At 34.2% G+C, this 15174-nt stretch overlaps 1 protein-coding gene across 4 annotated transcripts in view; it reads left to right on the top strand.

The window, feature by feature from the left end:
* GAS2 (growth arrest specific 2) overlaps nt 1–15174 on the top strand; it is a 124756-nt gene that overhangs the window by 12740 nt on the left and 96842 nt on the right. For all 4 annotated transcript variants that reach the window (XM_082626454.1, XM_082626452.1, XM_082626451.1 and 1 more), the window contains exon 3: nt 5970–6091. In XM_082626454.1, the coding sequence (XP_082482580.1) occupies nt 5970–6091 (122 nt within the window). The remainder of the gene's footprint in view (nt 1–5969; nt 6092–15174) is intronic.

Genomic DNA, 15174 nt, shown 5'->3' with positions numbered 1-15174 from the left:
AAATGATTATACAAATAAGTCTTGGAGAAAAACTTGTTACTTTGAATAAACAGCATGTAATTAAATTAACAGTCCCAGATTATAGCAACTACCCATCATTCAGATAGATGAGGCACACTCTACAGATTTCATGATTGTTGAAGGACTATTGAAGACTGTTGTTAGTTTAATTTTGAAATGAATATACTAACATAGATGTTCTCAGATTGTTTATTTATTTTGTGTTTCTTTAATCATTTGAAAATGACCTTTATCTTCAATTCGTATTTGTTTAATAACACTACATGAATCACATGGGAGTATAATTTTGAGAAAAGATTGTAGTTGTTAAGCATCACAGAAATTGATATTGTTCTTAAGGATTTTAGATCCTTAAGATGTAGGCATATGTGTTTGGATATATGCAGGGAATTTGCATAAATCAAAAAATGTATTACAAATCAAGTTAAGCTAAATTGATTTTACTAGTATTTAGAAATGCATTATGACAGTTGATGTTATGGTGACTGTCCCTTTCTCTGACTTTCCTACATGCACATAAAGGAAAATTCAGTTGTTATATGCATAGTATGATCAATATGTAATGTTTTCCTTAATTCAGTTATTTCTAAAAAAGACCTATTTTTAGCATTATAAAGTTAAGCACCTATTTACTGGAGTTGCTGCTGTCTAATGAGTTTGGAACAGCTCTCTTCTTTTTTCTTAAAGTCCTTTTACTGGATACTTGTCCTGCAGACTTCTCATATTCTTGAAGAAGTCAATAAAAATTTCTTAGGAAAGGTGGTGTCTTATGCTAGTTCAAAAATTTAAAGAATCAAGTCTATGTTCACAAATTGACACCTTTCAGAGCAGTTACACCCTAATGTTTTACCCAACTTTTCCAACAGAACTGACTTTGTCTTTTCTTGATACAAATGCAGGGTAGACTCTGAATCAGTGTGGAGCAGGTGCTGATCTAGGGTTTCTGGATATAATCAATCATTTCCTATCTCACAACCTTTATATTTGTCTTAAAACACTGACTAATTTGAGTTAAGATAGCAGATGAGTTGCTTCAAGTTCTCTAATTGGAGAAATAGACTGTGATTGAGAGGTACAGTGGAGATTGGAGTAGAGTTTGATCATATCTAGATCACCCTTATAGATAAAATATACTAGTTTTCTTATGCAATGAATCAGGCTACATAACAGAGCATGCCTGAATGCTATTCTGGGTCATTCTCCAATCATCAGCAAGGAGGCTTGCTATTCATTTCTCAGCACCACTGTCTTCAGCCCTACACTGTTTTGTTTTTTTCTGAAGGAGTTTCTAGAGAGAAAAATTCTGTAGATTTTCTACAAAGAAAAAGACAACTGCATTAGAGAGAGTGCATTGTTATAGAAAAGTCATTTGTGTATCCAGCAAATATTGATTTAACTAACCAAGACTGGTGGCTAAAAACATAGACTCTAAACCTAGACTTCTTGGCTTAAAGAGCCAGATTCACTGTGTGAGCTTAAGCAAGTTATTTAACCTAAATACATCAACTTCATCATCTGTAAAATGGACATAATAGAAGCACTCACTTCGCAGTTTTGTAAAAATATTAAAAACATGAATACGTGTAAAGTGCTTGGCATATAGTAAGAACTCAAATGTTAAATATCATTATTAGATGTTGTCATATCTTTAGGAAACTGAGTGTAGTACTGCTAACTTACTAGGAGGAAAACATTCTTTCGTAGCAAAATAGAAGATAAACGGGATAATCTTTATGGAAATTCTGGCAAGCTTACATTTCTGGGAGGAATACACTTGTATGTACAAGTATGTGTGTTGATTTTAGTTACCTGACAAAATATTTCAGGCACATGATTATTTCATATCATTGTGTCCTCATATTTTAAGAGGAAATGACTAATCACAATATTTAACCAAACCACCTGATTTCTGTCTACTGGCAAGCTGTCAGTCATGACTGAATTGATGATGTGAAGATCTAAGTTCACAATTATGAACCCAGGAAGTAAAGATATTCTTTCTAGACTTGGCTATTTTGGGTTGACCTTCAAGTCAATAATAAAGACAACCCAGTATGGGTCGGCACTCCAAGGTGATTTAATTGTGTCCATTCATTGCCCCTTCTTTCACTAAATATACCAAAAACGTGGAAAGATGGGATTGGGGAAGGAGTGATTCTATGATACCAGAATCCTACCGTTTCTAGCATTTATAGTCTAATGTCTCAAACCGGCTACACAATTTATATTAAAGAAGATCTGATTCTGTCTGACAGAGATTGAACTGTGTATAGCTTTTACTTGAGAAACTGTAATTAGTAATTCATAGCCTATTCTGGTGGATTCGTCATGATTAATTTCAGCCAACTTTACATTCAGTTTTTTATATACTTTTGGTAATATTAATGGAATAAAGAGTATGATAATATATCATCCCATATAAGGACTATAACTGATTTCTTAAAATTATACAGTACATTTAAAATGTATATTTTATGATTCTTAATCATTGGATGGAAAATGTTACATATGAAGGTTTAAAAAAAATTCTGTCTTGCATTTTTCCTTCATTTGAGTCAGTACATTTCAACCATAAAGTATGTAATAGCGTCTGCTTTAGCCAAAAATAAAAAATAAAAAATAAATAATTCCACCTTTTGGAGCTATAAAATATACAGAATTGAAAGCTGAGACCTAATATATTTTTCATTAGGTACAGATGTTCAATGTTAAATTCCTCAAGTATTCATGAAAAGCAGGATAACAAAAATTTGTTCAGGTATAATGCAGAAAAAGTAAAAATCATTCCTTTTGGTAAATTGCTAATGGCCTTTTAATGAAAGCCAGTTTTCTTTTTATAATTTACAAGTTCTTGTAAATTTTTTGTAATCATCTCATCACTTGACATTATGAATAGAATCTTTAAATTTTCAAGTAGCTTAATGAAATAATACCTAAAGACCTCTTCCAAATGTAGAAAATCTTATAAGTAATTTATAAAGGAATCATTCAACAGTTTACATAAAGTTTACCTTCTTTACCTTGAAATATAATTGATAATTTAAAAAATATTTCTAATATTTATTTTTATGCTTGTTTGTAAATAACTTATTATCATTAGAAAATGCAAGCCAATATGGTGAATGCATAATACAAATTCTGTTGTGCTGGCTTTTTTGCATCTTGAGACTATTACTTTCATTCCTTAATTGAGTTAAGCTGCATACAATTTTGAAATAATAATAGCTCTGTATAGGCTACCTCTGTGGTGAGTACTTAGAGCTACTGATGTTTTGCCACCTGCAGAAGTCATTATCCTAACTGAGGGCTAAAATGTGAACTATCCAGTAGGGAAAAAAGAACATAAAAAAAGTAATTCCTTTTCCTCCTTCACCTGCCCTTCCCCCCAAACTGTAAAAAAATCATTTCAAACAGATGTTTCTTAAAAACAAAATATATTAGATATTGTGAGTTTAACTTTAAGCCAGTAGTATATCTGTTGTTCCAGTTGGTTTACATTTATCTTAAGTGTTCATGGAATTGAGCTGCATACATTTTTCTTAAGATAAAAGGTAGTCCTATGACTCTCAGTATAAAACTTTAAAATACCTCCTTTTTTTCTTTTTGCTTTAACAACTGCTTTTAACAGAAATAATACCCAACATTTTCTCAAAGTTTTCCAAGAGTTTGTTTCTTCATTTTTCAATTCACGTACTCACTGAACGTGTTTACTAGGTGCCTTCTATGTAAGTAACATTATGCTTACCTCTGTAGTAATGCACACACAAAACAGTATACCTCAAGAGGTTTCTAATGTACTGGTGATGACAGGAACTTTGTACAAAGCATGTTATTAGCCATAGAAGAAGTTTGATGAGTGCCAGAGTGAGTGATACTCCTGAGTATGACCATATAGGAAGGAGATTGATGTACACTGGGAGAATATCTTTCTGGATTTCTGATTAAAGGGAAAGTAGAATGTGGCCAGGCAGATAGAAGATAGGGGGCTGTTACAGGAAGGGGCCATGCCTGGACCAAGGCATGGGAGTGGAAATGGGAAGATCCGCCCATGGAACTGGGAAGGCAGGGTGCAGACCAAGGAGCAGGGTGTAAGCAAGTTAGAATAGAAAGGTGGATTAGCGGCATATGAGAGGACTTTGGATATTGGGTAAAGTGGGTTTGTTTCATCTTTTACGTAGAGGAGAAGATTAGGGACTATGCAATAAAGATGAAGATTGGCTCAGTGAGGGTGGTGTTTAACAATATTAATTTTAGCAGGGATTATGGTATGTTCTGAAGGCAGACGTTGAGGATACGAGGACTAGCCATTGTTCTTGCTGCTAGAGTTTAGGTATCAGGTCATGAATTTTTTTTTTTTTTTTTTTTTTTTTTTTTTGCGGTACGTGGGCTTCTCACTGTTGCAGCCTCTCCCGTTGTGGGGCACAGCCTCCGGACGCGCAGGCTCAGCGGCCATGGCTCACGGGCCTAGCCGCTCCATGGCATGTGGGATCTTCCCGGACCGGGGCACGAACCCCCGTCCCCTGCATTGGCAGGCGGACTCTCAACCACTGCGCCACCAGGGAAGCCCCCATGAATTTTTTAAATTAAGATTATGGTTCTAGAAACAGAAGGAAGCATGAATCTACAGGACTTGTGACTAATAAGTTATAGGAAATTAAGACAGGGAAATAAAATATTCTGAAACTTAGAGAAATACAACACCAGGAAAAGGAGAGAGTTCAGGGGAAGGAGTTTTGAGGAACATACAAAAAAGAAATTAATGATTTTATAGAGCCTGGGGGGTGGGGAATGGAGCCAACAGGAGTGATAGCTAAAGTGTACAGTTTCTTTGGGGAGTGATAAAAATGTACTAACACTGACTGTGGTGGTAATTGCACAACTCTGTGAATATACTAAAAGTCATTGAATTATACACTTGAAAGAGGTGAATTGTAAGGAATGTGAGTTATATCCCAATAAAGCTGTTACAAAGTAAAAGAAAAAAAAGAAGAAATAAAATATACTTAGGGAGCATATAAGAAAGAAGAAAAATAACTTTTAACCAATAAAATGGCAGGGATGGACAACTGTGAATCATGTTCATAAGAGCAGTAATTGAAGCTGTGAGTGGTTGTGAGGAGACAAAAAAAAAAAAAAGCAAAGAGATCTGAACCTAATAATTCCACAGTTCAAGCACTGCATCAGGAAGGGGAAGAGTGGTTAGAGGGGCAGTGTTTTCTTATAGAGAGCTTCTTACTTGCATTAATTTTACCTGTATTATCTTCATCAGGAAAACAAACTCAATGGAATTTAAAGATGTGGTTTTTTGTTTGTTTATTTTTTTATTTATTTTTGGCTGTGTTGGGTCTTCGTTTCTGTGCGAGGGCTTTCTCTAGTTGTGGCGAGCGGGGGCCACTCTTCATTGCGGTGCACGGGCCTCTCAATGTCGCGGCCTCTCTTGTTGCAGAGCACAGGCTCCAGATGCGCAGGCTCAGTAGTTGTGGCTCACGGGCCTAGTTGCTCTGCGGCATGTGGGATCTTCCCAGACCAGGGCTCGAACCTGTGTCCCCTGCATTGGCAGGCAGACTCTCAACCACTGCACCACCAGGGAAGCCCATAGAGATGTGGTTTTATGCATTGGCCACACTCTTAAAATTGCCAATGGTGGTTGATTTTTGATATACTATGGCTCTATTTTATATTAAAGGGGAGCTATGGAGTTCTTGTGATGAAAGACGTATACACAACACAAAATACCAGTTTTGCTTTATGCTCTTGCCTTACAGGCTAAAGTAACTGAAAAATGTAAAATTCCAAAGAAACCATTCTTTCCAGTGATTTCCTATCTCAGATATGTAACTCAGCTAGAATTGGAATTTTGGTGATAAAAACTGCATATGTTGGCATGAATGTCACATTTGGGTTGGGGAATGATTGTGTTTTTATAATGCTTCTTTTTGTTATTGCAGGGAAGGAGATTACGGCAGAAACTTTTATGGAGAAATTGGATAATGGTGCCTTGCTCTGTCAACTTGCAGAAACTGTGCAGGAGAAATTCAAAGAGAGCATGGATGCTAACAAGTCCCCCAAGGTAAAAGATCCCAAGGCAAAATCAGTCACTGTCAGATGGTGGATTACATTTGTAGTAGCTTATGAATTGAGTTTGAGGATTTTGTTGTGAATGGATGCACTAAGTCCTCTATTAATGAAACACAGAGAGTGCTTTTTAATTAGGTAACATGTTATTTGCACTCTAATTATATAAATTACATAATCCTTTCAATAAGTCTAATTAACTAGAAGGTTATGGAAGTTGATGGTATTAATACAAAACAAATGCTGTATATAAACTGGTTGAATCTGATATATTGATTAAAAATTTAACAGAAGAATAACTTATGTCATCAGGCAACGAACAAAATCTGGCCAAGAAAGATTTACTGAATAGGTCTTTGTTTCCAGATAGATTATTATGGCTGAATACTGGAACAAAATATCTGGAGTGTATAATATTTTGCTCTCTTAAAGTAAGTAGTATATTGAACTAAGTAACTTTGAACAATTTTTTTTCTTTCTGACTGCTCATATTTCCTTTCTGCACATTGTTCTAATATTTTTCCTGGTTATTATAAACACATAATAAAAGTGTGGTGTTTGATATTTTTTGAAAGGAACAAGGTAGATGACACTTTTCTTAATTTTATTTTTTTTTTACTTTTCTTAATTTTAGACAGAGAAGAAAAAGAGGTAAGAAAAAATGAGGTTAAAATATTGTTGAAGACAGCTTAAAAGAAAAAGGAAAAGCTGTTAAACTTTATGCAACTCTGGCAAAAAAAAAGTAAAACTGATTATTTATGTCAAATTTCTTTATGATTACCGAACTAAAATCTAAACAAAAGATAAAGCTCCCTGAAACAATGGGTTTCTTTTTATAGTGCTGTAGTTAGTTTGGGGATAATATTTTATATTGCTCTGTAAAGTATTACATAACATACAAAGCCTCTTCATTTTTTTTCCATCTTAAAAGCAGAACAGGAATAATGACGCAGATATAGAGAATGGACTTGAGGACATGGGGAGGGGGAAGGGTAAGCTGGGATGAAGCGAGAGAGTGGCATGGACTAATATATACTACCAAATGTAAAATAGATAGCTAGTGGGAAGCAGCCACATAGCACAGGGAGATCAGCTCGGTGCTTTGTGACCACCTAGAGGGGTGGGATAGGGAGGGTGGGAGGGAGACGCAAGAGGGAGGGGATATGGGGATATATGTATGCATACAGCTGATTCACTTTGTTATAAAGCAGAAACTAACACACCATTGTAAAGCAATTATACCCCAATAGAGATGTTTAAAAATTTTTTTAATTAAAAAATTTTTTAAATAAAAAAATAAAAGAAGCTCTGTGAAAATGTTAATTAACTCATTGGCTCCCAAACCTTGCTGTGCAGAGGAATCACCTGAAGATCTTTAAAAACTATGGGGCCTGGCTCCTTTACCTGAACATTCTGATTTAATCCCTATGGAGAAGGACCTGGGGATTGGGATGTCTAAAAAGCTCTGCAGGTGAATCTGATGTGCAGCAAAGTTTGGGAACCGCTGAGTTCATTATCTTTTTCCTGCATTTAGATGCAGACTAAATGATTTATGAACGATCACGAAGCTAGTAAGTGACATAGCAAGAACTTGACGTAGACGTCCCCTTTCCAAGTCTAATGCTCTCTCACTTTGGTTCACTATGCGTAGTTTAGACATGAAGAGATTGCTTATGAAAATGCAGAAAATGTTAGGACTGTTAGGAAACTGATTTTTCTTCTGCTGTGTCTTCCATTGTAATGTAACTGGCTTTAACTTCAGTTCACAAATGAGAAAAAATAATGCATAGTAGGAGGACAATTTGCATAGAAAATTTACTCTAAAATAACTAACAGAGGGAAACAAAAGGGTTGTGCCCAGATTTTTGAAAGCATTATCTTAATATTGTATAGGTCCTGCAACTTCTATTTGTATTATTTATTGTTGAGGAAAGAGAGCTCATTGCCTCCATATTAAGATCTTGAATCCTTCCTAGTAACAAAGAATAAGCAACTCTACTAAGGCACAGTTCTCTGATTTTGTTTATTTTGTCAACTTTTGCTTTTTAAAACAGAAGTTAAGATCCCTGAATAGAATTATAAGACTGTCAAGAGTAAGATAGCCCACAAAGCACTAGTCTATTGCATAAAGGCTTTGATGTTGAACACATTTTGCTTGGGTTCTAGTTTTATTATCTATTGAGTGGATGTGTCTGAGCCTTAGTTTTCTGATCTTTAAAATAGGGTTAATAATTTTGCATCTATGCCTGCCAAAGAGCATTACACAAAAAAGACTATTGGTAAATATTACCTCTCTTATGCATTTGAGTTAAGAGATCCTGATGAGAATTTTAGATTAACTAGAGGAAACTAGAAGAAAAAAATAAGTACCTTGTAAAAGTTTATAGTTAATGTGATAGCTACTATATGTAAATACAGGTATTGATACATTTGCCCCAAATCTCCATAGTACTATGTAATATTGAGGATAGGTATGAGTCAGGAGTTTGCTAGCTGTTTCCTTTGAAACATTTATTTCAAATTATATTAGTTTTATAATAAAACTGTAAAACATAAAAAGAAACAAAGGAAATTTTCCTTTCATTTATTGACCCTAAGCCATTTGTTTAATTGAATTAAAAACTCAAGTAATACTTTGATGATGATAAATGTTTTAGTATAAAAATTCAACCATCATTATTAAACAAGTGTAGGTTTAAAAAAACCCACTATGACCTAACTTTCAATGCTCAAAAAATCAAATTTACTCTGAGTTAGAAGTTGACACAATTACTCTTGACTAAATTGCCTTCTGTGTCCTTGGCAAAATTCATATATTTCACAACTTACTTCCAGTGCAGCTTAAATCAAAATAGCATGTGCTTAACTTTATGAAAAATGGAAAGACAGCTAGTTTTTCTTTTTTGCATTTTATGAGAAATTTTTCAAAAGTTGAAAAGCCAAATGGCTAATATCTTCATGGCTATTATTGTTCATAAATATAATTTTCTCAAGAGTCATGGTCTTCAGCCCATCTTTGTCTATAAACAGAAATAGCTGTTATATGATATTCTACAATATTTTATTATTATTAAATCTAAGTTTAAACCAGAATAGATTTTCTAAGACCCACGTAGTTGGGTTTACATTGACTGTTTCCTTTAGGAAAAAAGGAGACTTTCAAATTGGAGGTTACAATATTAAGATCACAATATTGTTTGCTTACGTGTGTATGTAAGTAATTATTTTCCACCTGGGCATTTTGAAATTAGGGACAATAGTGGTAAAGATAGATGAGTTGGCCAATTACTTTGCTGAATTAGTGAAACTGTTATGTTTAGAAAGATGTTAAAACAATATTACTTAAAAAAAATCAGCGGCAAACTTGATCTCATCTAAAGTCACGTTATAGGAAGTCCTTTGTAATTCTTTTCCAGCTGCTTAAATCTCATATTCTTATTCTCATAGCAATATTTTTACTTTTCCTGATTGATAGTTAATTTGGGGATTTTACAGCTGTGTAAATACTTTAGAGCGAGTAAGTTATGTCTGGTATGTGTGAAGTATGTCTGTGTTAAGAGTGATTTAAACACTATTAATATTTGCAAGTAAATTTAATAAATATGTTAAACAGTTTACATATTTAATATTTTAGTTATAAATGCATGACTCATAGCCTATTCTGACTTGATAAAATAACCTGAATGAAAATAAATTATATCCTATGATTCTTTCTTTCCAAGCATCAATGGATCAATTTAAAAAATAGCCTCTCTATGCTTTTAACTTTAAGTAGTTAATCTTAGCCTGTGCATTTTCTCATTTTGCATGGAAGCAATGCAGAGATTTCACAGAGTTAGACCATAGTTGGGTTACAAGTATTTGAGACCAGGGTGCAGCAATTTAATGTGTAGTTTGATTTTGATTACTTTATATGTACCATAATGTGATCAATTTATTATAAATATAAATGTTAATATTCCCCGAGCTGAGGAACTTTAAAGGCAAAAATCTAAACTATTAATCTTTCCAATATCCTATTGGGATGAGAAAACCAAAAAAAGTGATAAGTTCAAGGTTAGGTTTTATGCCTTTTGACCCTTAGTTACTTGGTGTCTCCAATCAAGACAAAATAATTGTTACATTGTTGTATGAACTTTCATATCCTGGTCTAGAGAGTTCACTTGCTATTGTATAATTACTCTCTTTTTCCTAATCATGACTTGCTGATTTGTGTACACGATTTTCTGAACCACTGGGGCATCAACATGGTGCAAAATACTCAAAGGATTCAACCTCTCCTTTTCTCCTAACATTCTTATCTGTTTGTCTCATTTATCTTAAGAGTCTCTACCCCAGACATCAGTTTCCCTGGGTTCAGAGTTTCCTTTGACTTCAAAGAGCTCTGGGTAGTTAGATCAGGTTTGAAGTACATGAAGGGAAAAGAAAAAAAAAAAAAAAAAGAAGTTCTGTTACTTAGTAGAATGCTACATTATGCTCTAAGGAAGGAACTGAACATTCACCGTCTAAATGTAGAATCCAGCCCTTGTTTGTGGGAAAGAACATCCTAGTCAGATAGAAGGCCTATAGTATGTTTGCCCATCAAGAAAACCTAGTTCTCTGAGCTGTGAGATAGCAATACCTCAGGATGTTGTGCCATCCAGGAATTAAACAAGACATAAAGATCAGAGTTTTTTGCCTCAAAAATCAATAGCACATTTTGTTGAGAGAACATCTTACCAAGATTAAATTCAGAGAAATCCAGAATTTGTGTGTATTGCCGGTGTCTCTGACAGAACAAGAAAGTATGGTAGAAGTGGTAAAAGGTTTTTCTTGAAAAGAAAATCTCAGCTGTGATTAATCTACAGGCGTTTGTATCTAGTTATGCACCTGAAATAATCGTATATTCCTTAAGAAGTCCATGATTTTGAAATGCAAATGTATTGCCAAGATTAAACCAACAGAGTGAATCATGATGAGAGGGAGGGAATATAGGTGGAATGATATGGAAATAAATTATTTTTTTGATGGGTTATTTCTCTGCCTGGGATTGAGGAGAGATGAAAAAAATAGGAAAGTTAGTGATAAAGTCCAATTCCTAGGAATTAAAAGAAATAAATATAAATATCTTCAAGTTTTAAATATGTTAAAATAAATTATTCCCCATTATAAAATTAAATTCTCTTGTCCCGGCTTCTCTAGCTCAGAGACAATGAAATGTCTTGGTTAATGTTTTTACCATTGGCAGTTTTTTCTGTTCTATACCATATTACAGGGATATACCTAAATGGGGCTTAAATGCTATAGCAGTAAATGTTAGTGTATAATGTAGAATGATATAAAAATGTTCTTGACTTTTTTTTCACCCTTTGTCAGCTAGTCACAGGGGACTTGATATGGACTCTATGTGCAGGCTGAGAAAAAAAGTAGTGTGAAAAGTGAGCAGGATAGGGAGTGAATGATGTGCTTGTGGAATTTACCTGGATCTTCAGGACTGATTGAACTAATTCCATGTGTTACACTTCTACTCCATGATAGAGTGTTGCTGGGCACAACTAAAAATATGGTCAAGTTAATTATCTGGAGCTAAGTTCATTATAAACTGTCAAGTTTCATGGTCATTAGTATCCCAAGACAGGGATTCAACCTCCATCAAACAACCATAGCAAGCTAGGAACACTTACATGATATCCTTTACAAAAAAGGCAATGTTCCTACATGGCCTCCACTACTGGCCCCAGAAACTTTACTTAGTTGGCAAAGCCCCCTTCTTGGATTCTCATAGGATTTATCTTACACCCACTAGAATGCATGTATTTTATGAAGTCATCTAGTTTGCCTACTATTCCTGCTCTTCAATATCAAATCAGCAAAATATCATGATATAGTAGAAGAGTTTGGTACTTTGTGGGATGCTGAAATCCCCATAGTCCCTGTAGGCTATGCCACAGAGCTGGAGCTTGATATGCAGGATAGTAAGCGTTCTGTTATTTTTGTCAAGTATATGTAAACTGCTTCTGGATTTTTCTATTTATTAGGATTAAGAAAATTTCATCTTCCATATCAGTAGATGCATGCCAAGTACCAGGATATTTGTTCATATACTTCAATGAAAAGACCACATCTGGAACAACTATGATTGAAACTGTTACTTCATTATAATTTCCCCACTGTTCTTTGCATCCCATCTATCTTATATATGGCCTTGAATGGAATGGAGATATGATAGAAATTACTTTCTTTGCAATGTTTGAGTCATTGATAGTAGTGTGAATCTCTGATTTTTTCAAAATTGTGATATTTTATTTGGTCCTTCTGTCAAATATGAATTTATTCCCTGTATCAGGTAATAAAAATTCTGACAGTTGCTGAGAATATCCATGCCAAATACACATTCAGGAAGGCACAATAGTCATAGTGTAATGTGGACTTAGGTCATATATCCATCTATCACCTGATCCCCACAAGGCATTTCCCTTTCCCTAATGCATAGTAAACAGTTGAGGACTCTTTTATAAGAAGGAAGCTTTACAGTAAAGACTTGAGATCAGCACTCCTTTCATTCACTGGGCTCAGGGTCTACAAATTGGCTCTCATCTGTCAAAACACCTGTACCCTATTGTTATATTTAGTTGTTTTCTTGTCTTGTTCTTTCTTTATTCCTTTACTAGACTCTAAGATCCTTGAGGATATGGTTTGTGTTCTATTCACATATAGGTCCATCATAATACCTGGCATATAGGTGCTCAGTTGACATGTTTTGGATGAATAAATAAATGAATGAGTGAATAAATGGACCAATGCAAACATTTACTTGTAGATCCAGGTATTGTTATGAAATTATTTTTAATCCTGAAGACTTATTCTTATCGAGTTGAAAATTCCTCCCTCTGCTGGTTTTGCTTGGCTCAGAAGTCTTTGATGTGCAAAATCACATGGAACAAAGTTGACTTTTTAAGTAATGGAGAAAACAGATTAGAGAATTTTAGGGTGGTGCAGGGGAAGAACAAGGATCTGAGGACATTAAAAGTACTGACAAGAGACTGGCTGAGGCAATAGACCGTGGAGGTCTAAACTAGTTAGTAAATGAATGCTGGAGGAGGTCGGTCATTTAGGTAATTGTAGATGTTATTAGATAGTCCCATGATACATTTATTATTTGAGTTCAGAGCATTATCTAAAGGTAAAAAAATGATGATAGAAATGATCATATTAATATCCAAATGTTTTATTTAGTTTCGGGATGACTTTTCAAGGCCTGTTTGTAATGTTGCCATAGTTCCTGTAAAATAAGGATGAGATGAGTGATAACCAGTAGTTTTATGAATTTGCTCACCATTGAGAATTAGGAAGAAGAATAATTGTTGGGCCTTTCATGGAATAGGTTCTCAATAGATAGTTTTGACCTGAAATGAGGTATTGTTACAGCAATTAAGGGTTGTGTTTTTCAATTACTGAAGGAGCAGTAAAGATGGAATCACCATGTTTATTTCTTTTCTTTTTTTACATCTTTTTCCCAATAACTGCCTCTTTTGCCCAGTAAAATAGTTGGTGAATGAAATGAGAGCATAAGAACTATTGTTTCTTCTCAGCCCCTAATTAGTCATCTACCAAAACGCTATTTAATGACCAAGGTAAAAGTACAGTTTCTGTAAAACTGCAGGAGGGAATCAGAAAATTCCAGTGTTTAGGAACATGAGCAATAAATACTGCTATTAGCTTTCCAAAAAATGTGTTATTTTATTCACCAGTGGATAGCTCAAAAAGAAAACTTAAAAAGTCATAAAGGGTAACAAGTTCATCATTTTATCAATTTTTAATAATATAGAATATTATGAACTACAAATATTTCATAATAATTGAGTCCTACTTATACATGTCATTTTGAAATTTGATAGATGATTGATGAGTATATGCTAGGAACAGGAGATGATGTTATTTACTCTGTATATTTATGTGCATACCTGTTGGTGGTGAGAATGGGTGTGACAAAGACACAGTCTACTCAAGGTATTTACTCTCTATCAGGGAGAATATATGTATGTAGTAGTACATAGATGTTCAGATCAAGCATACAAAATGATTTGGAAGAAAGGAATTTTAAGCAGTCACAGATTAAAAAAGAGAAGGGCAATATTTTATTATGTGGCTAAATTTAGAATAGAACTTAAAACAGAGTAATATATACTGAAAAGTTTTCATACACATAGTTTTAAAAACATTATTTTGAGTATGTCTCATCTAATTCCTAGATCAAAAGGTATACAAATTAAAAATAATAATACCTGCTTTGTAAAATAATGGCTGTACACACACTGGAATGCCCAGTGTGCACTTATATGGGCCTATTGCAATTGTTTTTAAGTGGATTTCAGTACATTCATTTGACCATGTCTAGTACCCATACATTATTACGTTGTTTAATCTTACTTTTTATTACTACAAAGTTAGAATCTAAATTATTCTCATTTGATTGTTCTCAATGAATCATAGAAGAATTGCCAATCTTCCTCTTACTGTATAATTCTTTTGGTGGGTGGTGAAGAAAGCCAGTGTCTAGAAAGGCAGGCTGAGGTTCTTTGGGAAAATTACTAAAAACAGTATAAAGTATGTTCAGTTATCTGTAGATGGAATTAGAAGTTCAACTACATTTTGGCTTTACATACTTATAATTATTTGGACAAGTGTGTAGATCCTTGTATAGCCAAATGGAAAATAACCATGTGCAAAGCATAGAATTAACCTTTGTGACAAGCACTCATGTTTGAGTCAGCTTTTTACATAAAAGAAGCAAATGACAAGAATCAGAAGTATTTCAGAATTTCCCTCAAATTGCAAGAGAGTAAAATAAATTTTATTATTATTATGTTTACCTTCTTTCTTACTTGTTGTAGACGAGTAGCTGCTGACCTTTTTACATGAGCAAAATCAAGTCATTTTTTCCCCCAAGTTCTAATATTCTTTTCACATTGGAGTTTGTTTCTGATGAGCTCTTTGTGCTAAGAGATCTGAGAGAGGGTATTTCTAGCCCTATTCTAATGCTCTGCTGAGAATCCCCAAAATCCACAGAGAGGGGGGAGAAGGAGAAAGCCAGGTGGC

This window comes from Mesoplodon mirus (genome assembly GCF_964341445.2).
Source record: "Mesoplodon mirus genome assembly, chromosome: 7".
NCBI classification, from domain to species: Eukaryota; Metazoa; Chordata; class Mammalia; order Artiodactyla; family Ziphiidae; genus Mesoplodon; species Mesoplodon mirus.
The sequence above is the reverse complement of the archived record's forward strand: the minus strand, read 5'-3'. Positions and strand labels throughout refer to the sequence as shown.